We start from the raw sequence: 25,022 nt of genomic DNA on the forward strand, positions 1-25,022 counted from the left end.
TGAAAGTTTCTGTCGGCTGAATGAGCGACACCGGTTGAGCATTCCTACAGCATTTCCCTCCAGAAGCCATGAGAAAGTTGTCCGGCTGCGGGGACCGTGCGAGGGGATTTATACTACTATCTGTACTTACTGGTGGCACAGACGCTGTTTCATCCTTTCCTACACTGAAATTACCCTTGCCTAATGATTACGTCTGAAGCTGGGTTGCAGCACAGCTATCTTCGCCGTAAGGCAATCGTTCTCCTGTATATTATGAGTACAGCGACTGCAATTAGAAGGCATCATGTTAATGTTACTACTTAGTTTCGGCTGGTGGAAGTCCTGACGAACCATGTCCAGATAAAGCGTCCGGAGTGAAAAAGTTGAATGAAAAAAAAGTTGAGTGAGGGAAAAACAAAAAATATAAATGGTAATTAAAAAGTAAAAACAGTAAAGTTGTCAGGTAGCAAATTAAGGTTAGCAACTGAGATGACATCGCCAAAATTCGATGATCGGTAGGATAGTCAGCTTTACTAGGGTAAGTTTGGCGGTGTGAGTGATGTTGTTTGTTGCGAAATAGAAAGCCGATTCTAGATTTGATTTTGGATTGGAGATGTTTAATGTGAGTCTGGAAGGAGAGTTTACAGTCTAGCCAGTCACCTAGGTATTTGTAGTTGTCCACATATTCTAAGTCAGAACCGTCCAGAGTAGTGATGCTAGTCAGGCGGGCGGGTGCGGGCAGCGAATGGTTGAAAAGCCTGCATTTGGTTTTACTAGCGTTTAAGAGCAGTTGGAGGCCATGGAAGGAGTGTTGTACGGCGTTGAAGCTCGTTTGGAGGTTAGTTAACACAATGTCCAAAGAAGGGCCAGATGTATACAGAATGGTGTCGTCTGCGTAGAGGTGGATCAGGGAATCACCCGCAGCAAGAGCGACATCGTTGATATATACAGAGAAAAGAATCGGCCCGAGAATTGAACCCTGTGGGACCCCAATAGAGACTGCCAGAGGTCCGGACAACAGGCCCTCCGATTTGACATACTGAACTCTGTCTGTGAAATAGTTGGTGAACCAGGCGAGGCACTCATTTGAGAAACCAAGGCTATTGAGTCTGCCGATAAGAATACGGTGATTGACAAAGTCGAAAGCCCTGGCCAGGTCGATGACGACGGCTGCACAGTACTGTCTTTTATCGATGGCGGTTATGATATCGTTTAGTACCTTGAGCGTGGCTGAGGTGCACCCGTGACCAGCTTGGAAACCGGATTGCACAGCGGAGAAGGTAAGGTGGGATTCAAAATGGTCAGTGATCTGTTTATTAATTTGGCTTTTGAAGACTTTAGAAAGGCAGGGCAGGATGGATATAGGTCTGTAACAGTTTGGGTCTAGAGTGTCACCCCCTTTGAAGAGGGGGATGACCGCGGCAGCTTTCCAATCTTTGGGGATCTCGGACGATACAAAAGAGAGGTTGAACAGACTGGTAAATAGGGGTTGCAACAATGGATAATTTTAGAAAGAGAGGGTCCAGATTGTCTAGCCCAGCTGATTGTACGGGTCCAGGTTTTGCAGCTCTTTCAGAACATCTGCTATCTGGATTTGGGTGAAGGAGAAGCTGGGGAGGCTTGGGCAAGTAGCTGCGGGGGGTGCGGAGCAGTTGGCCGGGATTGGGGTAGCAAGGAGGAAAGCATGGACAGCCGTAGAGAAATGCTTATTGAAATTTTCGATTATCATGGATTTATCGGTGGTGACCGTGTTACCTAGCCTCAGTGCAGTGGGCAGCTGGGAGGAGGTGCTCTTGTTCTCCATGGACTTTACAGTGAAACTGAATTAATAATTTAAATCATGGCAGAATATTTTGGCCCAGTCACCCCGTTATGACGTTGGCAACATGCTGATGTCCAGTGTTTTCCCTTGCAGACAGCCAAATAATATGTAGGGAAATGAGGGCATTTCCCTCAGCAGATGGATCATGATAATTAACCTCACCAGCAGAAGCACACACACAGTATTGTACAACTAACCTTGTGAGGGGACATAGTTCAGTCCCATTCAAAATCTTATTTTTCCTAAACCTTACCCTAACCCTGACCCTTACCCTAACCCTGACCCTGACCCTGACCCTAACCCTTACCCTAACCCTGACCCTAACCCTGACCCTTACCCTGACCCTTACTCTGACCCTAAACCTTACCCTAACCCTTACCCTTACCCTTACCCTAACCCTGACCCTGACCCTTACCCTAACCCTGACCCTGACCCTAACCCTTACCCTTACCCTAACCCTGACCCTGACCCTTACCCTAACCCTGACCCTAATCCTAACCCTTACCCTTACCCTAACCCTAACCCTTAAACTAACCGTAGCTCCTAACCCTAAACCTAATTATAACCCTAACACTCATTCTAACCTTAACCCTAAACCCCCTAGAAATAGCAGTTGACCTTGTGGCGACTAACAAAATGTTCCCAGATGGTCAATTTTTTTTATTTTTATATTCTTGTGGGGACTTCTGGTTAAACAAGTCCACACGCACGCACACACACACACACGCACACCTCAAAGCTTGTCCTTTGTCGAACACCACATTGGAATGTTCTCTGCTCTCATTACTTTTAATTGATTGATTAATTACAGCAATTTAATGAATCGCTTTTGTTAAAGTTGTTATGCACTACTTTAAAGAAGTCAGCTGACTTGTCAGGCCTTCTGGAGTGTGGACTGGCAGGATACTCATACTGTACACTTTCCATTATACCTAATGCATCCATTATTGTGTTTTGAGAGATGAACTGTCATGACTGAACAAATATTTGGACTTTGGAGCAGAAAAACATTTTCAGAACAGAATACGGAAAGAGTTTATTTATTGGAAAAACACACCACCACCATAAAAAAAAGCCATTATGTCCAGCCATATGAAATCCTGCCAGTATCACTAGCATCAGCACCATTGTGTTATTGTTGTGGCGAATAGTAAGCAAGGAAGATGAGATGGCTATTCAATCATCCTTTATTTGAAGGGTAAAAACATTGGAGATAGCAGCACGGAGGCCTTTTCTCTCGTCTTCTCTTCTCTTGGGAGGGGGGTTTATCCGAACAGGACACAGTGTCACTGAGGAAGTGGCTCGGGTCTAGAGGACAACACTATCCTTTTCATAGTACTCAGCAAAGCGGAGCCAAGGTCTACTGTGCTGGCGTAGTTATGCCTCCACCATAGGAAAACATTTCTGAGCCAGCACAATACGGTTTGGGTCGTAACAATAGTGGGAAAATGGTCTACCACCATCACACCCTACAACTACTGTATATTATGCTGCAGAGGTAACACGATTGCCAGCAGGGCCAGCTCCAATTGGCCCTCTGTGCCTCCTGAAAACAATCTACCCCCAGTCCAGTGTGGAAGGCTGGCTCCTCAGAGCCCTCTGTGCCTCCTGAAAACAATCTACCCCCAGTCCAGTGTGGAAGGCTGGCTCCTCAGAGGCAGGAGGTTAGAATCCCTGATCCATCACTATTTGTACTGTTTGAAACAGCCAGCTGCATATTCCAATATGTAATTCTCTCTCTTCTGTGCTGTTTATTATTTCCAGACAATGTACTGCTGTATCGAACACAGGAAGGGGATGTGGTCAAACTCAACGTTGAAACACAGGAGAGGGTCGTTTTGGTGGAGAACAGGAAGTTTGTGAGTATTAGGTTATATTTATTCCCAAAACTGTATGAGAAGGTGATATTGTAACGGTCATCGTTGCATGAAGAAGTGGACCAAAGCGCAGCGTGGTAAGTGCTCATGATTTATTCTCAAAAAACACTTGAACAAAATAACAAAGAGCAAAACGACAACGAACAGTCCTGTCAGGTGCAGAAACAAAAAACAGAAAATAACTACCCACAAAACACAGGTGGGAAAAGGCTACCTAAGTATGGTTCCCAATCAGAGACAACGATAGACAGCTGTCCCTGATTGAGAACCACACCCGGCCAAAACAAAGAAATACAAAACATAGAAAAATGAACATAGAATGCCCACCCAAATCACACCCTGACCAAACCAAAATAGAGACATAAAAAGATCTAAGGTCAGGGCGTGACAGTACCCCCCCCCCCCCCCCCCCCCCCCCCCAAAGTTGCTGGAGGCTCCGGACTGGAGACCGTCGTTGCTGGAGGCTCCGGACTGGAGACCGTCGCTGGAGGCTCCGGACTGGAGACCGTCGCTGGAGGCCTTCGTTGGAGGCTTCGTGCCATGTCTCACCACTGAAGGCTTCGTGCCACGGATCATCACTGGAGGCTTCTTGCCGTGGATCATCACTGGAGGCTTCTTGCCATGGATCATCACTGGAGGCTTCTTGCCGTGGATCATCACTGGAGGCTTCGTGCCATAGATCATCACTGGAGGCTTCTTGCCATGGATCATCAAATCAAGTTTATTTTATATAGCCCTTCGTACATCAGCTAATATCTCGAAGTGCTGTACAGAAACCCAGCCTAAAACCCCAAACAGCAAGCAATGCAGGTGTAGAAGCACGGTGGCTAGGAAAAACTCCCTAGAAAGGCCAAAACCTAGGAAGAAACCTAGAGCGGAACCAGGCTATGAGGGGTGGCCAGTCCTCTTCTGGCTGTGCCGGGTGGAGATTATAACAGAACATGGCCAAGATGTTCAAAATGTTCATAAGTGACAAGCATGGTCAAATAATAATCAGGAATAAATGTCAGTTGGCTTTTCATAGCCGATCATTAAAAGTTGAAAACAACAGGTCTGGGACAGGTAGGGGTTCCATAACCGCAGGCAGAACAGTTGAAACTGGAATAGCAGTAAGGCCATCACTGGAGGCTTCTTGCCATGGATCATCACTGGAGGCTTCGTGCCATGGATCATCACTGGATGTTTCTTGCCCTGGATCATCACTGGAGGCTTCGTGCCATGGATCATGATTGGAGGCTTCTGCCATGGATCATCACTGGAGGGAGGAGACGTATGGGCAGTCTGGTACCTTGAGCTGCCACAGGGCTCACCAGGCTGGGGAGACATACAGAAGAGTTAGTTCTAGGCGCAGGCACAGGACTCACCAGGCTGGAGAGACATACAGGAGGCCCTGTCCTAGGCAGAGGCACCGGATACACTGGGCCGTGGAGGTGCACTGGGGGTCTCGAGCTAGGAGCCTGCACAACCCATCCTGGCTGGATGGTGACTTTGGCCCGGCACGTGCGGGGCGCAGGACGCACTGGGCTGTGCAGACGCACTGGAGACACGGTGCGCAGAGCCGGCGCAGGATATCCTGGGCCGTAGAGACGTCCTGGAGGTCTGGAGAGCAGGGCTGGCACACTCCGTCCTGGCTGGATGCTCACCCTAGCTCGGCAGATGTGGGGAGCTGGGATGTAGCGCACCGGGCTAAGAACGCGTACTGGAGACACCGTGAACTCCACCGCATAACACGGTGCCTGACCAGTACGACGCCCGCCACGGTAAGCACGGGGAGTTGGCTCAGGTCTCCAACCTGACTCTGCCACCCTCCCCGTGTCCCCCCCCCCCAAAAGAATTGGGGGGCTGCCTCTCGGGCTTTCTTGCCAGCCGTGTTCGTCTCGCCGACTCCATCCTCCGGTATCCCTCTTCGCACTGCTCCATAGAATCCCAAGCAGGCTCTGGCACTCTCCCTGGGTCGACCGACCACCTCTCTACCTCCTCCCAGGTTGTCTCATACCCCTGGCCACGCTACTCCTCCTTACCACGCTGCTTGGTCCTTTGGTGGTGGGTAGTTCTGTAACAGGTGTCGTCGTCAGATGAAGAGGAATCGGACCAAAGCGCAGCGTGGTAAGTGTTCATGACTTTTTATTTAAACTGAACACTAAACAAAAATAACAAAGTGAATAACCGAAACCGTCCTGTCAGGTGCAAAACACTAAACAGAAAACAACTACCCACAAAACACAGGTGGGAAAAAGCTGCCTAAGTATGATTCTCAATCAGAGACAACGATAGACAGCTGCCTCTGATTGAGAACCACACCCGGCCAAACACAAAGAAATACAAAACATAGAAAATGAACATAGAATGCCCACCCAAATCACACCCTGACCAAACCAACATAGAGACATAAAAAGCTCTCTACGGTCAGGGCGTGACAGATATGGTATTTAAAAACAGTATGTACAGTATGACGCTCATTTGTAATAAACATGACTCAAAACGTCCTCACTTCTCTCTTATCCAGGAAATGTATAAAGCCACCAAGTACCAAATATCTCCAGACCTGGAACATGTGTTGTTGGCCTACAATGTGGCCCCAGTGAGTAGAAAGGACCACACTTCACCTTTTCCTTTTGTCTCTGTTTCAGATGTGGAGTTTATTGTGTGTTTCTGTCTTCTGAGGTTGGAAGCTGAAGCTGTGTTTGTCTCTGCAGGTCTACCAGCACTCCTACATGGCATTCTACATCATCTGTAGTCTCATCACCCCGTAAGTCTGCACTCTGTCTGTCTGTCTGTCTGTCTGTCTGTCTGTCTGTCTGTCTGTCTGTCTGTCTGTCTGTCTGTCTGTCTGTCTGTCTGTCTGTCTGTCTGTCTGTCTGTCTGTCTGTCTGTCTGTCTGTCTGTCTGTCTGTCTGTCTGTCTGTCTGTCGGTCAATGTCTGTCTCTGTCGGTCAATGTCTGTCTCTGTCGGTCAATGTCTGTCTCTGTCGGTCAATGTCTGTCTCTGTCGGTCAATGTCTGTCTCTCTGTTTGTGTATGTATGTCTCTCTGTCTGTCTGTATATGTCTGTCGCTCTGTCTGTGTATGTATATCTCTCTGTCTGTGTATGTATATCTCTCTGTCTGTCCGTATATGTCTGTCTGTCTGTATATGTATGTCCATATGTCTGTCTGTCTGTATGTGTCTGTCTGTCTGTCTGTCTGTCTGTCTGTCTGTCTGTCTGTCTGTCTGTCTGTCTGTCTGTCTGTCTGTCTGTCTGTCTGTCTGTCTGTCTGTCTGTCTGTCTGTCTGTCTGTCTGTCTGTCTGTCTGTCTGTCTGTCTGTCTGTATATGTATGTCTCTCTGTCTGTATATGTATGTCTCTCTGTCTGTATATGTATGTCTCTCTGTCTGTATATGTCTTTCTCTCTGTCTTTCTGTATATGTCTGTCTCTCTGTCTTTCTGTATATGTCTGTCTCTCTGTCTTTCTGTATATGTCTGTCTCTCTATCTGTCTAGGTCTGTCCCTCTGTCTGTCTGTATATGTATGTCTCTCTGTCTGTCTGTATATGTCTGTCTCTCTCTGTCTATCACTCTCTCTCTCACTCTCTGTCTTTCTCCCTCTCTCGCTCTCACTCTCCGTCTGTCTCCCTGTCTCTGTCTCTCTCTGTCTTACTATCTGTCTGTCTCTGTCTGTTTGTTTCCCTCTGTCTGTCTGTCTGTCTGTCTCTTTCTGTCTGTCTGTCTGTCTCTTTCTCTGTCTGACTGTCTTTTTCTCTGACTGACTGTCTCTTTCTCTGACTGACTGACTGTCTCTTTCTCTGACTGACTCTTTCTCTGACTGACTGACTGACTCTTTCTCTGACTGACTGACTGACTCTTTCACTGACTGACTCTTTCTCTGACTGACTGACTCTTTCTCTGACTGACTGACTGTCTCTTTCTCTGACTGACTGACTGACTGTCTCTTTCTCTGACTGACTGACTGTCTCTTTCTCTGACTGACTGACTCACATCTTATTTTTGTCTGAGTATTAAATGAAACAGGAAGTTGCTGAATGTTCTCGATGACAGCTTGACTTTCTACCAAAGATGATGGATAAATGAAGATAGTTCAATCAGGCCATTTACCATTGAAAACAATGTGTCTGTTCCGGTCTACTTAACTGGCTGTGTCTCCTATAGACACCAATGCAATAGCAGCTGGGTCTGGCCTACTTAGTTCATTGACTTTCATTGAAACATAAAAAAAAGTGTGGTGTCTCGCTTCCTATTCTGTCTCTGCTTCTTCTACTGCTGCGTTCACCAAACTTTGAAATTTCCGACTTGCTTACTGGTTGAACGCGGCATGTGTGTAATTACAACCTGTTAGCAAGTCGGAAATGTCAGAGTTTCCTAGTTTCGACTAGCACATGAACGCGGCATTAACAAGTGCTTAGCATCAGCAACGTCAAATCTGTGCTCTTGTGCTGCCATCTGGTGGATACATTTAAAACACCATCCCTAACATCAGCCAAGGTAAAGGCCACTTGTTATGTACCAGCTCTGTCTGGTCTGCTTTTTGTTCCATATTTGTACTCAGTCTTAAAGTTAAGCAAACATTTGCTAAATGTGTCTCTGAATGATCGATAGTACCATTACAGAAGCAACCTAGATAGCTCACTGGAAGATTCCATGTATTTTTGTGCACAGTCTGAGACACGCGCCCTGAAACAAACAAAGACACGCAGACCGTGACAGAGTATGTGTTGTATCTCCACAGGGAAACGTTGAGTCTGAATCCTCCTGAGGTACGGAACGCCCTCCTGCAGTATGCTGGATGGGGACCCAAGGGCCAACAGTTGGTAAGAGACCCCACACACCTGTCTACTCACCTGTCTACACCCTCACTGTCTCACTGAAAAAGACACACATGCACTCCCGTATACCTCCATTACCGATATGCTCCAGCCTTGAACTTGAAACAAATGTTATTCCAACTTTTTTAAGACCTGCCAAAGGGAGAGTTGACAGACACCGTGATACGCCCCTTTATGCGTTCCCTTTCTACACAGCACCACTTTGGAGATGATGATGTCAGAATCGTCGCTATGGTTAAAGCAAGAAACAGTCATTGTTGTTATTGAGTCGAAGGAGATATTTTTCGAAAAACCTAGAAGTGTATCTCCTTGTTGTTTTCCCTGGTTAGTACACTGCAGGTTCTCATTCCCCTCACAAGAGTACTTTAGATTGGAGGACTACTTACAAAACAACAGTAACGGGCTGTATTCCCTTGTGTTTCTCCACTGACTTACCTTTTACTGCAACTCTGTTGGTTGTTACCTGAGAGCTCTTATCATATAATTTGCCTAAATTAGTCTACCGACAAATTTAAAAGGGAACAATATAAACATTTCAAGCTAGTAAAATATGAGATCTTGCCTGCCAAGGGAGAAAGCAGTCACATTTGCATAAGGTTATAGATGACCTGATTGGTTTCTTTTTGTTTTGATGTCTACAGTAGCTGCGTGTTTGGTTTATTGAAGAGCTAGAGCTGTGAACTGTCTGAGCGGATGTTTTTTCTCTCAGCTTGAGCCAATGATACCAGGGCCATTCCACCAATTCAGTGCCTTTTGAAAAGTGTATCTTGGTCCCACATTTTAATTTCACCTAATTTTAACATTCTGTCATAAAGAGCACAATTTTCAACTTCATAAAAAATAAGTTATTCCAAAAAATGTAATACAGTAAGTAAGTGCCTATTAGTGTAGGTGCCAAATAAAGTAACAGGGTTGACCATTACAGGATTGACCATAACAGGATTGACCATAACAGGGTTGACTGTAACAATTTAATCTTAAATCTGCCATAAATCCCCATGTGTGACAGGGAGAATGGAAGTTTGTTTTGTGCAACAGAGATTGGAATTACTGTAAATGCAAGCTTCACAATTTTTGGTAAATTGTTATTTAAAACATTTGTGGCCTTTCTTTCTGTGATAACAGGATTTACGTGTTATGCTCGACCACAAAACACCAGAACATTTCCCCAAAAATGATAACCAGCTCACCTGCTTTTACTCTATGATTTGACAATTAGATGATCAATGTTTCATTTGAAAAACACATTTTAAAAGGATTTGTTTCATCATATCAAAACGAGGGTTCGGTTCAAGTATCAGGGTTGACCTTAAAATGAGGGACAGACATAAATTAATCACAAATCACATGAAATAAGTCTAATCTTCAGAAATGACTGTCAAAGAAACACAATACCTAGGGCTTTACAGTGATGGGGAAAACCTGGAGAAATATTGGGGCAAAGTGGGTTAAAATCTTCCTAGAAGTCACAGAGGGTGCACATGGGAACATGTCAAAATGCTGAATTTTAGCACTTTAGCAAGTCTTTATTCATACAAAAGAATCTGATTTATTGAATTCTCCATGGGGTCTTTATTCAAGGGCACTTCCTTTAGTATAACAGGCTTTTAAAAGTCAATATTGGTGCACAATTACTACTTAAAATAGCAAAGAGACACAGAAGTCACCCACCAGTTATTGACCCACCAGTTATTGACCCACCAGTTATTGACCCACCAGTTATTGACCCACCAGTTATTCTTCTCCCGTTTGTGACGTAATGATTTTGCATAATAAAAACTGTCAGAATGGTCAGAACCATCCATTATACAGAATTACATCAAAACATGTGTGTGTGTGTGTGTGCGTGTGTGTGTGTGTGTGTGTGTACTGGAGCATCATGTGTGTGATTTGTGGAACCAGGAGACAGAGAAGCACCCTACTGTGATCATTAAGCCATGGGCAATTACTCTATCATGACAGAGCAAACAACTAGCTGGGTCCACACACAAACAAACAAACACACACACGTACTGTACACACAGGAAGGCAGGTTTCTTTTGATGGTTCTACTTTCATCTCTCTTTACCTTTTGAAATCTTTTTTTATATTCTCTACTTTCATATTTTTTTTATTTTTGTTTCTACCTTTGTTCCCAATCTTTTTCTTTTCATCTTATCCCTCATTGATATAATGAATGGTGACTGATTGAATGGGTCATAAGTCAAGAGATACATTCCACCTTCAAGCTTGAATATGTCCCTTTTTAATTCCCCGTCCACATCAACCGTTGAATTTTAAACAAATACCAAGAATATGAAAGATAATAATCATTCCTCTCTCTGTGACTTAAGACAAAGGAAAAAAATAGAGGAGAGTCTGTCTGAGTCTGAACTGTGTTCTTCAAAGACACATTGTTTCCCTCTCCCACCAACGCATAGTAAAGCTGCAGGAGAGGAGAGTGGATTGACGGTGGATTGGTGGTGGTGCCACACGCTCATCCACCCAGCAGTAGTCTCTTCTTAAAGGAGAAGTTTTATTTTTTACAACCAAATCTCAATTTTTGATGGATGACATGTTAGACACCTTTTTTGTGATTACATTTTTTGGGAAGAAACTTACCCCAAACAGCATCCTCGTTGTGCATCCTTCCTCATCCTCGTTGTGCATCCTTCCTCATCCTCGTTGTGCAGTAGTCTCTTCTTAAAGGAGAAGTTTTATTTTTTACAACCAAATCTCAATTTTTGATGGATGGCATGTTACAGACACCTTTTTTGTGATTACATTTTTTGGGAAGAAACTTACCCCAAACAGCATCCTCGTTGTGCATCCTTCCTCATCCTCGTTGTGCATCCTTCCTCATCCTCGTTGTGCATCCTTCCTCATCCTCGTTGTGCATCCTTCCTCATCCTCGTTGTGTATCCTTCCTCATCCTCGTTGTGCATCCTTCCTCATCCTCGTTGTGTATCCTTCCTCATCCTCGTTGTGCATCCTTCCTCATCCTCGTTGTGCATCCTTCCTCATCCTCGTTGTGCATCCTTCCTCATCCTCGTTGTGCATCCTTCTTCATCCTCGTTGTTACGGGGGCCCTGAAAAAACATGAACAAAGGCTCCATAAACTCACAAACAAGTCCTTTTAGAAACGGTCTTTAGATGTTGTACACATGAAATGATCATTCCAAACTTGATCCGCAACGTTATATTCCCTTGTGTGACTGGATGCGTCTCAATCCACCACATCCGCCTAAGTCACACTTCTGCATCTGCGGTGAAAGGTGACAGAGACAGTGTTTGTCAGACCATGAGACATTCCGAAAATCAGTCTTCTCACAAAATCAGTTTGGCCTACAGACAATTATTATTATTACCCTTCTATGGAAAGATGAGACTCTCCCGTACAATACATGTCGGTTGTTTTGCCCTAGGAAGCCCACAGGCATCACAACGTCCACCTGTATCAGTTGATTTTTTTTAATGGCGGTACAGTATATATGGAGACTGTTAGTACCAAAAAGAAGACGTTAAATACATGTAAAAAATTATTACAAAAATGTTTCCCTGTCTTTCTTCTATCTCTTAGATATAGGACAGACACTTCAGAACATGTCCTTAAGATTTCTTTTTAAGACCATCTGTTGTTCAATGCGTTTGTATGGGCTAATAGCAGTAAGCCCCCCCACCCCCCCACCCCACCCAAAATGTCATCAAATAGTTTTTTATATGTATCTTTTGATACTTCAAGGGGTCTTAAAATTCCAAATCAAATGGCGAAATGATCCTTGGTATGACCTTCTATAAACAATTGCATATATTGTAGCTTAGTAGAATGGCCCCTCCCTCCCACAGCTTAGACAGGGCTTAGACTCTTATGGGACTCTTTTGTGCATGGTGTGTGTAAGTGGATATGTCTACAGGCTGGAGGATGAATGTTCTTTTTAGGACTGAGTGAATGTCACACTGTGATGAAGATTACCCAGGAGGAGTGTCAGTCGAAGTGGTTGTTATTGTGTGGAAAGGTACAATCTAGTAATTACAAGGCAGCCACAGTGTCAAGCTGAGAAGACTGCATTTGAAACACGTCAAGAGGCAAAAGCAAAATCACTGAAATGCACAAAACTGTTATTTTGGAGGTACCATACCCAGCATCATGTCCTTTCTTTCCCCAGATCTTTATCTTTGAGAACAACATCTACTACAGAGCGACAGTGGAGAGCAGAACCATTCGCCTGGTGTCCACAGGGAAGGAGCGAGTCATCTTCAACGGCCTGAGTGACTGGCTGTATGAGGGTAGGTGAACTACAATACACCCTCACTACTGCATACAGCTGAGCTATTCTAACAGAACTACAAATACCAGCAGGACAGAGAACGCTTGTTAGTTACACCCCAGGATTGCAGCAGTATCAAAACATAAGGCATGGACTCACAAAGAAACTCCACCTATTCTGTACAATGTTTTAAAAGAATAAGCAAGCCAATATAATCATAACAAAAAATAGACCGTTTTATTGTAGTTTTTTAAGATTAGTTTTCCCCTCTCCTCAGAGACAAAGGCTATCTATGGCTAGTGTTTGTAAGTAATTCCATAAAGAGAAACATCTGGTTGTATTTCACTCTGTGTCTCCCTGTCACGATCGTCTTTGGGTGAGAGAGAGGACCAAGGCGCAGCGTGTGCAAAATACATCTTCTTTATTTAAAGAAGAGAGAAAAAACAAGAAACGAACAACTATACACAAACTAACAAAATAACAAACTGACGACCGTGAAGCTATACATATAAATAGTGCTGACACAAACACTACACATAGACAATTACCCACAACAGCTAAAGCCTATGGCTGCCTTAAATATGGCTCCCAATCAGAGACAACAATAACCAGCTGTCTCTAATTGAGAACCAACTCAGGCAACCATAGACTTTCCTAGACACCTACACTGAACACTAAACCATCTACTCTACTTAACCCCCTAAACCATACAACACCCTAGACAATACAAAAACACACAAAGACAACCCACCCCAACTCACGCCCTGACCAACTAAATAAATAAAAGAAAAAGGAACAATAGGTCAGGAACGTGACATAACCCCCCCCTTAAGGTGCGAACTCCGGGCGCACCAGCATAAAGTCTAGGGGAGGGTCTGGGTGGGCGTCTGTCCACGGTGGCGGCTCTGGCACTGGTCGTGGTCCCCACCCCACCATAGTCACTACCCGCTTTCGTAGCCTCCTCCAAATGACCACCCTCCACATTAACCCCACTGGACTAAGGGGCAGCACCGGACTAAGGGGCAGCACCGGACTAAGGGGCAGCACCGGACTAAGGGGCAGCACCGGACTAAGGGGCAGCACCAGGATAAGGGGCAGCACCAGGATAAGGGGCAGCACCAGGATAAGGGGCAGCACCAGGATAAGGGGCAGCACCAGGATAAGGGGCAGCACCAGGATAAGGGGCAGCTCCGGACTGAGGGACGGCAGCTCCGGACTGAGGGACGGCAGCTCCGGACTGAGGGACGGCAGCTCCGGACTGAGGGACGGCAGCTCCGGACTGAGGGACGGCAGCTCCGGACTGAGGGACGGATCCTGGCTGGCTGGCTCTGGCGGATCCTGGCTGGCTGGCGGATCCTGGCTGGCTGGCTCTGGCGGATCCTGGCTGGATGACGGCTCTGGCGGATCCTGGCTGGATGACGGCTCTGGCGGATCCTGGCTGGACGGCTTATGGCTGGCTGACGGATCTGGCTGCTCATGGCTGGCTGACGGATCTGGCTGCTCATGGCTGGCTGACGGATCTGGCTGCTCATGGCTGGCTGACGGATCTGGCTGCTCATGGCTGGCTGACGGATCTGGCTGCTCATGGCTGGCTGACGGATCTGGCTGCTCATGTCTGGCTGACGGATCTGGCTGCTCATGTCTGGCTGACGGATCTGGCTGCTCATGTCTGGCTGACGGATCTGGCTGCTCATGTCTGGCTGACGGATCTGGCTGCTCATGGCTGGCTGACGGATCTGGCTGCTCATGGCTGGCTGACGGATCTGGCTGCTCATGGCTGGCTGACGGATCTGGCTGATCCTGTCTGGCGGAAGGCTCTGGCTGATCCTGTCTGGCGGAAGGCTCTGGCTGATCCTGTCTGGCGGAAGGCTCTGGCTGATCCGGTCTGGCGGAAGGCTCTGGCTGATCCGGTCTGGCGGAAGGCTCTGGCTGATCCTGTCTGGCGGAAGGCTCTGGCTGATCCTGTCTGGCGGAAGGCTCTGGCTGATCCTGTCTGGCGGAAGGCTTTGGCTGCTCCTGTCTGGCGGAAGGCTCTGGCTGCTCCTGTCTGGCGGAAGGCTCTAGCGGCTCCTGTCTGGCGGAAGGCTCTAGCGGCTCCTGTCTGGCGGACGGCTCTGAAGGCTCATGGCAGACGGGCGGCTTTGCAGGCTCAGTACAGACGGGCGGCTTTGAATACTCAGTACAGACGGGCAGTTCATGCGGCGCTTGGCAGACGGACAGTTCAGACGGCGTTGGGCAGACGGGCAGTTCAGGCGCCGTTGGGCAGACGGGCAGTTCAGGCGCCGTTGGGCAGACGGCAGACTCTGGCCGGCTGAGACGCACTGTAGGCCTGGTGCGTGGTGCCGGAACTGGTGGTACCGGGCTGAGGACACGCATCTCAGGGCTAGTGCGGGGAGCAGCAACAGGACGCACAGGACTCTGGGGACACACAGGAGGCTTGGTGCGTGGTGTAGGCACTGGTGGTAAAGGGCTGGAGACACGCACCATAGAGCTAGTGCGTGGAGGAGGCACAGGGCTCTGAAGACGCACAGGAAGCCTGGTGCGTGGTGTAGGCACTGGTGGTACTGGGCTGGAGCGGGGAGGTGGCGCCGGAAATACCGGACCGTGCAGGCGTACTGGCTCCCTTGAGCACTGAGCCTGTCCAACCTTACCTGGTTGTATGCTCCCCGTCGCCCGACCAGTGCGGGGAGGTGGAATAACCCGCACCGGGCTATGTAGGCGAACCGGGGACACCATGCGTAAGGCTGGTGCCATGTAAGCCGGCCCGAGGAGACGCACTGGTGGCCAGATGCGTTGGGCCGGCTTCATGACATCCGGCTCAACGCTCAATCTAGCCCGGCCGATACGTGGAGCTGGAATGTACCGAACCGGGCTATGCACGCGTACAGGAGACACCATGCGCTCTACTGCGTAACACGGTGTCTGCCCGTACTCTCGCTCTCCACGGTAAGTACAGGGAGTAGGCGCAGGTCTCCTACCTGACTTCGCCACACTCCCTTTAAGGCCCCCCCAAAGAAATTTTTGGGTTGTACTCACGGGCTTCCAGCCTTGCTTCCGTGCTGCCTCCTCATATCGCCTCCTCTCGGCTTTAGCTGCCTCCAGCTCTTCACGAGGGAGGCGATATTCTCCTGGTTGTGCCCAAGGTCCCTTACCATCCAGTATCTCCTCCCATGTCCATGAATCCTGTGTAGGTGGGTCCTGTTGCCGCTTGACACGCCGCTTGGTCCTAGATTGGTGGGTAATTCTGTCACGATCGTCTTTGGGTGAGAGAGAGGACCAAGGCGCAGCGTGTGCAAAATACATCTTCTTTATTTAAAGAAGAGAGAAAAAACAAGAAACGAACAACTATACACAAACTAACAAAATAACAAACTGACGACCGTGAAGCTTTACATATAAATAGTGCTGACACAAACACTACACATAGACAATTACCCACAACAGCTAAAGCCTATGGCTGCCTTAAATATGGCTCCCAATCAGAGACAACAATAACCAGCTGTCTCTAATTGAGAACCAACTCAGGCAACCATAGACTTTCCTAGACACCTACACTGAACACTAAACCATCTACTCTACTTAACCCCCTAAACCATACAACACCCTAGACAATACAAAAACACACAAAGACAACCCACCCCACCTCACGCCCTGACCAACTAAATAAATAAAAGAAAAAGGAACAATAGGTCAGGAACGTGACACTCCCTGTCCCCAGAGCTCTCCATGCTTGTCTCTGTGTTTAGGCAATGTTCATTCATTCATGTCTGCATCGCTGCAATCTCACTCTGCAACTGGTTGCAATCTACGCTACTACTGTACTGCCGTTTGTAATGTGGTCATTTGTAATGTGGTCATTTGGAAAATGTTCTGCTCAATACGGTATTCATTTCTCCATTTATTTATTTACATTTTGTTTTGTTTTGTTGGATGATGGTTTTACTTTTGATGTCACCCCTTAAATCACTGGATTACTACATGGGATTGATATTTTTTATAGTGTTTTGACTGAGTTTTATAATAGCAGCCTTAGGCTCAAGGTGACAGTGGTACCTCTTCGCTCTCTAGTGGTCGCTGTAGTTCAACCACAGGGCATTCTGGATACCAAATCCATTTTTTGAGAGGAGTATAAACCCATTATAACACACTCATATCCCCATCGGCCACTCTGGCACTATGTAGGCCTACAGTAGCTGTTTTTGATAGTGTGCAGCTGGAAACCTTTCACAAGACTGGTATACAGTATCAAGCAGGATTAGCCATCAACTGTCTAATTAGTGGTTACTGACTAAGCTCTCATAAAACATATTGGCTTTCATATTTGATTAGATTCCTAGATTGTAAACCCACAGTTAAGCTTACCTAATGCTATAATCCATTGTGTAGGCCTAAGAGCGATATTAGATATACATTTTATTTATAGTGTGAATAGACAGCCACATAGTTGCATAATATTTGTCTGCACGAGGTTTATGGAATGACTCCTGAACTGCAGCACCTGATCTCAGAGCAGCATCATCAGACTGGTGTGTGTGTGTGTGTGTGTGTGTGTGTGTGTGTGTGTGTGTGTGTGTGTGCCCATCTCCCTATCTTATCAGAGCAGAATGCTTGGTGTGAGGGTGATATAGTAGTGAGACAGGATAGGATTGTCATGCAGAGCAGAGAGTGCCACACAAAGCCAACAGCACTAGACAGCGCAGGATGTGGATCTCTTCACAACACCCCCAGCGCTGATTTATCACTGTAGTGACAGGAAACGAGAAGTTGTCTGAATGTCTATGGGGTTATGTAATGCAATAGGAAGGGTGTTATTGAGTGGTGATGATCTGGCGACGTGTGCAGTGGATTCGAGCAACACTTCCTTTGATGGAGAATTCCGACCCGAGTTAAGTGCGTAAATGGACGTAATTCCCTTTTTATGCACTTTTCGCTCTATTTGTATTCTGACTAATGTTAACCAGACATGGAAGCAAACTGAAAATCATATCAACATGACATGTATTGCGGCCCCCTACAGTGAAGTAGGCTATAAATAGCTGTGCAGTTATTCAGAATATTTATTGTGTGCCCTCATAATTTGCGTAGATGAAATTTGGAGACTTTATAGGCTTCTGTAGGGCCGAACCTGGCGAGTTGATGTATAGGCTTTAGAATGTTTTAATTATATGCCCGGGATTTTCACATTTTTATTTTACAGTTTGTATCATGTTAAATATTAGCCACTATCGGGAGCCACCATCAGTAATACCCACATACATTTATAACTGTCACTTTAGTGTTAGTTTCCTTACATTTTGCATCATTCCATTAGCCAGCAGAATACCACCCTGCATCCCACTGCTGGCATGCCTCTGAAGCTAAGCAGGGTTGGCTCTGGTTGGTCCCTGGATGGGAGAAAAGATACTGCTGGAAGTGGTGTTGGAGGCAACCCCGTTGTCTTTTGGATCGGACGTTAAACGGGTGTCCTGAGTCTCAGTGGTCAATAAAGATCCCATGGCACTCATCTTAAGAGTAGTTGTGTCCTGGCTAAATTCCCAATCTGGCCACCTAATCATCCCCAGCTTCCAATTGGCTCATTCATCCCCCCTCCAGAACTATTCCCCAGGTTGTTGCTGTAAATGAGAATGTGTTCTCAGTCAACTTACCTAGTAACATAAAAAATATATTAAAACATTGTTAGTTTAACTTTCTTTCCTCTGTCATGTTTGTGTGGTTGTTCCTGAGGTTCGCAAGCAATAGTGGATCATATTAGGCTAACGTATTACAAGTTGTGCAATAATTTGGGACTATTTGAATCCTTATGGAGCACAGACCATACGTAGCAGTTTAAACCTGGAGCCTGCCGCACGGTTCACAACGGCTGGACTGTACATTGTCATCACAGTTCCATGATTAGTGAGGTTGATTAGGGGAGATTTATAGGACTTATGTTCAACCCCTATTGTACACTTTTCTCACCTTCCAATATTTCATGGATGGAACAATTGAATATGGCAACTTTCAGGATGAATCAAACCACTGTATTTTTGATTCACCAATATGTTTAGTGTGTAAAGGCACTCCAAAACTGTTTAAAAATATATATTCATAAATACTTTCTTAACCCTAAATAATATGCAATAATATTTTTTATCTACCAATTGGTACTGAAAAGGAGAGGAATATGTGTGTATTTAGACCTACATGCCTTTCTTTCATCGATCCCTAGTATTCTGAACCGTTTTCTCCATATATTCTAGTGAGTCTGTCGAGAAAAATTGTATCTAAAGGTACACCAAATTGGCTTTAGATAGGTTGGCTTTAGATAAATGTAAAGGGATTGCTTTAGATAAATGTACTGTAAAACCTATTGAATGAAAACTCCAGGACAAAATATGTTGGCCAGCAAATGGGAGGGTTCCAGCGGTTGAATTCAATTTATTCAGCATGCGCAAGGGAACCACGCCTGCAAAGCTCATTACGCACCTGCATAAGTTAAGTTTGAATACCAACTACTGAAAAGTGCGTAGGAAAGGTGTGCATTTCCTAAGTCTGAATCACGCCCGTTATGCATATTGCTGTATTTTTACATGCAGTACATAAGCACTTCAGTCATGTTGTGTGAAATAACCACCACAGAGAGATGCCTCAGGTGTTACTGCATCTCTGGGAGCTAGGGTTAGGGTTGTGGCTTGAACTACTGTATGGTTAGGGTTGTGGCTGGAGTTAGGGTTAGCATTGTGGCTGGAGCTAGGGTTAGGGTTGTGGCTTGAACTACTGTATGGTTAGGGTTGTGGCTGGAGTTAGGGTTAGCATTGTGGCTGGAGCTAGGGTTAGGGTTGTGGCTTGAACTACTGTATGGTTAGGGTTGTGGCTGGAGTTAGGGTTAGCATTGTGGCTGGAGCTAGGGTTAGGGTTGTGGCTTGAACTATTGTATGGTTAGGGTTGTGGCTGGAGTTAGGGTTAGCATTGTGGCTGGAGCTAGGGTTAGGGTTGTGGCTTGAACTACTGTATGGTTAGGGTTGTGGCTGGAGTTAGGGTTAGCATTGTGGCTGGAGCTAGGGTTAGGGTTGTGGCTTGAACTACTGTATGGTTAGGGTTGTGGCTGGAGTTAGGGTTAGCATTGTGGCTGGAGCTAGGGTTAGGGTTGTGGCTGGAGCTAGGGTTAGGGTTGTGGCTGGAGCTAGGGTTAGGGTTGTGGCTGGAGCTAGGGTTAGGATAGTCTGTCCATCCGTCTGTGTGTCTCCCTGAGGGCTGTGGGTCATGGTCCTCTTGCTGTCCCCATGACTACACTGAGACTGATATAAGTGACTTTCCTCACTGATCTCGGAACTCCTTCACCAAAGCCCTGACAGTTTAGTTCCAGCAGTATTTCCTCCCATTGATTCTCTTTGAAGACCTTCATTGGGTTAGCACACAGAGCACAGATCTTTCAGATATGGCCAATTCAAATTCAATAAAAATGTATGGTTTGAATGCAATTTCCTTTCAAAATTCTGAATTGATTCTGAATTGACCCCAACCCTGATGAATAAGTCAGGGTTGGGGTCAATTCAGAATTTTGAAAGGAAATTGCATTCAAACCATACATTTTTATTGAATTTGAATTGGCCACACCCCACCGGAAACAACATTTGAATTAAATTTGAATTGAAGGAAGTAGAATATAATTCAAACCAATTCAAATGAGACATGAAGCATGACAATCTCATTCATTTGACAAGTATTTTATGTTAAGGATATGCCACGTAATGCAAATAATACATATACCATTTCAAACATTAGCATGAATATAAACCAAAGACGCCCAACATAATTTTTCTTTGTAATGACATGTTAGATTGTTCCCTTCCATACGGTACTGTTTGATCTAATGCAATCTGGGAAATGTATTTAATAATTATTATAGACAACCCACAACATGATCTTAGACTATTTCAATACCACTGTAATTATTTAAAATTGTTTTAGGATAATCTGTTTTAAAAATGAAATGTTTCAAACTTATGCTACATGGTATTGGTAGCCATACATGTCAAAATAAACATTTATATGGTGATGCGTAGATTAAATAAGCCATTTGAATATCATAGAATTTCATTGAATTCAATTATCCTTTGGAATCCTTAATGGTGAAACAGCCATGTCCATTTGCAATATTACAACAACAAAGAAGTTGCTGCAAACAACGAACACTCGGTCCCCGACCGATCATCGCAAAATTTGAACACTAACAACAAAAGGAGCTGATCAAAAGCAGGGGAAGGGAGCTTAAAGGGACCAAATTCGGTCTCAATGACCAATTTCCAAGGGAGATAAATGAATGTAGTAAGAGACTGTATCATTATATGGAATTTTCTAAGCTGTTTAAAGGCACAGTCAACTTAGTGTATGTAAACTTCTGACCCACTGGAATTGTGATACAGTGAATAATAAGTGAAATAATCTGTCTGTTAACAATTGTTGGAAAAATTACTTGTGTCACGCACAAAGTAGATGTCCTAACCGACTTGCCAAAACTATAGTTTGTTAACAAGAAATTTGTGGAGTAGTTGAAAAACGAGTTTTAATGACTCCAACCTATGTTAACTTCCGACTTCAACTGTACATGTAATAGTGCCAGACATGCACACAAACATATACAGTTGGCATTGCTGTTATGATTTTAGTAGTCCTTGATGTCCTTTGTTTTCATTTTTTAGTCTTTAAAAAAAATGTGCATTGTTGTTTGCTGTTTTCTTCTGTCTCTTTTTTCTCTTTAGTTAATTATCTTGGTTGTTGGTGCCCCCCTTCTGGGGGGACGACTGTGGGAGGGGTCTCGAATGGTTGAGGGACAGCTATTGGGGAACTGTGGGGGGATCTTGGAGGGTTCGGGTTCACGTTCTTTTGGCCTGGTGGGAGATCTGTCAACGTGCCCTTGAGCAGGGCATTGACCCTGGATACTTCTGTGTGTCACTCTGAATGAGAGTCTGTTGGATGACTGGTCTGATGTAGTTGTTGATCGGCTTCACTGCAAGTATATTTTATGTTTCGGATATTCCATTTAAAAAAATTATAAAAAATGTAATTAACTTTTTTTACCATGCTACTCCTTAGCTCGGCAACAAAAACAATAACAACTAACAACAGCGGGGGGGACAATGCCGCTGTTCCCCCCCATACTGCGTATTCCATATTCAAATTATGCTTCCGATGGGGTGTGACCAATTCAAATTCAAATCAAATGAAATAATTTTATTGGAATTAAAGAGCAAGTCTCAACGCAATTCAGAATTGACCCCAACCCTGCTATTCATACCCTGGTATGATCCATCATACATATGGTCTTTTATACAGCAGTCTTCTATGCAGCAATAGAAATTGTTGGATGTCTGCTGTCATACTGTACTGAAGATTGTGTTGACCACTGTTCTTGAATGCAGTCAATGAGTTATTTCATAATCCGTATCTCATTCATAGAGAGGGGATCGATGACTCAACATGGTTGTTCAATGTCCAATATACCCATCAATCACCACTCTCCCACTCACAATCTCTGTATGCTGGTCTTCATCATCCTTCGTAGACCATCCTCATTTTCTGTCAACTGAATCAGAGAACCCACAGCCAAGGTCTTTGGAGTTGAGTCATTATTGTGTTTGTCTCAGGGAATGGTTGCTGCCTGTTTGTACTATTTTTCTAATAGGAAGCCTTCCTGGGAGGTCTATGTTGCCACCTGGTGGGCATTGGTGGATTATATTTTACTTTGTCCATTCATTCGCTCTTCACACCTGATGAATGATAAAGACATATGTTGACCCACAACATAATCTGATGTTCTATCTGTCTGTATCGGTCTGGAACACTCCAACACGTCCTACTTAGCTATGAGTAATGGACCTCTCTCCTCCAGTACAGTAAATGGGTGCCAGAAATCAGATATAAGCCACAGCACATCTAATGCATTAGCATCTGTTTGCACAGTGTTATGTATTAGATATCCTTTATCAGCACACACAGCTAATGAAGTTACTTCGGGATAGGATGACATGTACAGTACAGTGTATCAGTAAACAACATACTATTAGCTATACTATTAACCAGTCCCTCCAGGATTTTGACAAATATTTTTTGTGATTTCTGCGGCCAAGAATTCTTGATTTTGCGTCATTTGTTCTGAAATTCTGCGAAACATTTTGCAATGTTTGTTTTTCACGTTAATGTCATATAAAGCAGTAAAAGTAATGTGCTCCGTTTTAGAACGATTTTAAGCAGAATACATCTCTCGCTCTCTCTCTTTGAGTATTAAATGAAACAGGAAATTGCGGAATGTTCTTGGTGACAACTTGACTTTCTACCAAAGATGATGGATTAATGAAGATAGTTCAGTCAGGCCATTTACCATTTAATTATTTTTTTGAGTTTGAGTAAAACGCCACTCACCTTGATTCTTTCAGCCCTTGAAATTGTTTCACACGGTCTTCTGTCACCATCTTCACACGTGAATACACTGACAGGCCAGGGGGAAATAACTTTGTTGACATGTGGTTGGATTAGGCCACTTTCTACGGTAAAAATGCAGTAATTCGTCAAAATTACGAACCCGCTTTTGATTACTTACTGTTCAAGAAATAGAGTTAAGAAAATATTTAGTAAATGACCTAAAGTTAAAAAAAAAAAATGTTTCAAGTAACGATAAAATAACAATAACGAGGTTAAATACAGGGGTTACCGGTACCGAGTCAATGTAAGGGGGTACAGGTTAGTCGAGGTAATTTGTACATGTAGGTAGGGGTAAAGTGACTATGGGAGTACAGGAGGGGACTGAGAACGCTCCCTTGTGGGGCCCATGTGTTGAGGATCAGTGTGGATGAGATAATGTTGCCTACATTCACCCCCTGGGAGCGACCCGTCAGGAAGTCCAGGACCCAGCTATTTAGGGAGGAGTTCAGTCCCAGAGCCCTGAGCTTTGTGGTGAGCTTAGAGGACACTATGATATTGAATTCAGAGCTGTTGTCGATGAACAGCATTGACTACATATACAGCGCCCTCCGTAATTATTGGGACAGTGAAGCATTTTTTGATCTTTTGGCTCTATACTCCAAAAGTTTGGATTTGAAATTAAACACTGTGAGGTTAAAGTGCAGACTCAGCTTTCATCTTCGGGTATTTTCATCCATATCGGGTGAACTGTTTAGAAATTACAACACTTTTCGTGGATAGTCCCCCCATTTTAGGGCACCAAAAGTATTGTGACAAATTCACTTATGTGTATTCAAGTAATAAAACGTTAAGTATTTCGTTCCATATTCATAGCACACAATGACTATATCAAGCTTGCGACTCTACACATTTCTTGGATGCATTTGCTGTTTGTTTTGGTTGTGTTTCAGATTATTTTGTGCCCAATAGAAATAAATGGTAAATAATGTATTGTGTCATTTTGGAGTCACTTTTATTGTAAATAAGAATATTATATGTTTTTAACACTTCCAGATGAATGCGGATGCTACCATAATTACGTATAATCCACGAGTCATTCTGGATTATCTGTGATCATGGTAGCATCCACATTCATGTAGAAGTGTTTAGAAACATATTACTTACAATAAAAGTGACGCCAAAATGATACATTATTTACCATTAATTTCTATTGGAAGGCACATTTCAGTTGAAGGCATTCAGTTGTACAATTGACTAGGTAACACCCTTTCCTTTATGGATGAAAATACCCTCAAATGAAAGCTGACAGTCTGCACTTTAACCTCATAGTCATTGTTTAATTTCAAAGAGTCAAAAGAAGAGAAAATGCTTCACTGTCCCAATAATTACAGAGGGCAGATTGTCTTGAATGATAAATGGACATTGTTTGTGATACAGTAGTTAATTGTTTATGGGCGTGTATGCTGTTACAGAGGAAATACTGCAGACCCACATAGCCCATTGGTGGTCTCCAGACGGTCTCAGACTGGCCTATGCCACCATCAACGACACCCTGGTGCGCAAGATGGAGGTACCCATCTTCACTGGCGCCCTGTATCCAACAGGGCTGGAGTATCACTACCCTAAGGTACAGTAGGTCCTAGATACAGTCTCTTCAATATTCTCGGTCCTTTCTGCTCTACACCGCCTTGACCTTTCTGGGTTAGGGGTATTGAATGAGTACGTAGTGTTGTTGTGCAGAACATCCAGAAAAGGGATAAACTCTTATAGAGTTGTATGGATCTGACAGTCAACTTCACGCAGACAGAAGTTGTCAATATAGATACTGTATAACCCACAGAATGATATGATCTCTGGCATAAACTGTCTCTGCCCC

The 25,022-nt window shown here is 44.7% G+C and overlaps 1 protein-coding gene across 1 annotated transcript in view; it reads left to right on the top strand.

Moving 5' to 3' along the window:
• LOC120019823 (dipeptidyl aminopeptidase-like protein 6) overlaps window positions 1-25,022 on the top strand; it is a 151,874-nt gene that overhangs the window by 115,281 nt on the left and 11,571 nt on the right. The window contains exons 4-9 of the mRNA XM_038963236.1: window positions 3,566-3,660; window positions 6,185-6,259; window positions 6,375-6,414; window positions 8,380-8,483; window positions 12,644-12,764; window positions 24,619-24,773. Coding sequence (XP_038819164.1) covers window positions 3,566-3,660; window positions 6,185-6,259; window positions 6,375-6,414; window positions 8,380-8,483; window positions 12,644-12,764; window positions 24,619-24,773 — 590 coding nt within the window. The remainder of the gene's footprint in view (window positions 1-3,565; window positions 3,661-6,184; window positions 6,260-6,374; window positions 6,415-8,379; window positions 8,484-12,643; window positions 12,765-24,618; window positions 24,774-25,022) is intronic.

The sequence above is a fragment of the Salvelinus namaycush genome, chromosome 25 (assembly GCF_016432855.1).
Source record: "Salvelinus namaycush isolate Seneca chromosome 25, SaNama_1.0, whole genome shotgun sequence".
Classification (NCBI taxonomy): Eukaryota; Metazoa; Chordata; class Actinopteri; order Salmoniformes; family Salmonidae; genus Salvelinus; species Salvelinus namaycush.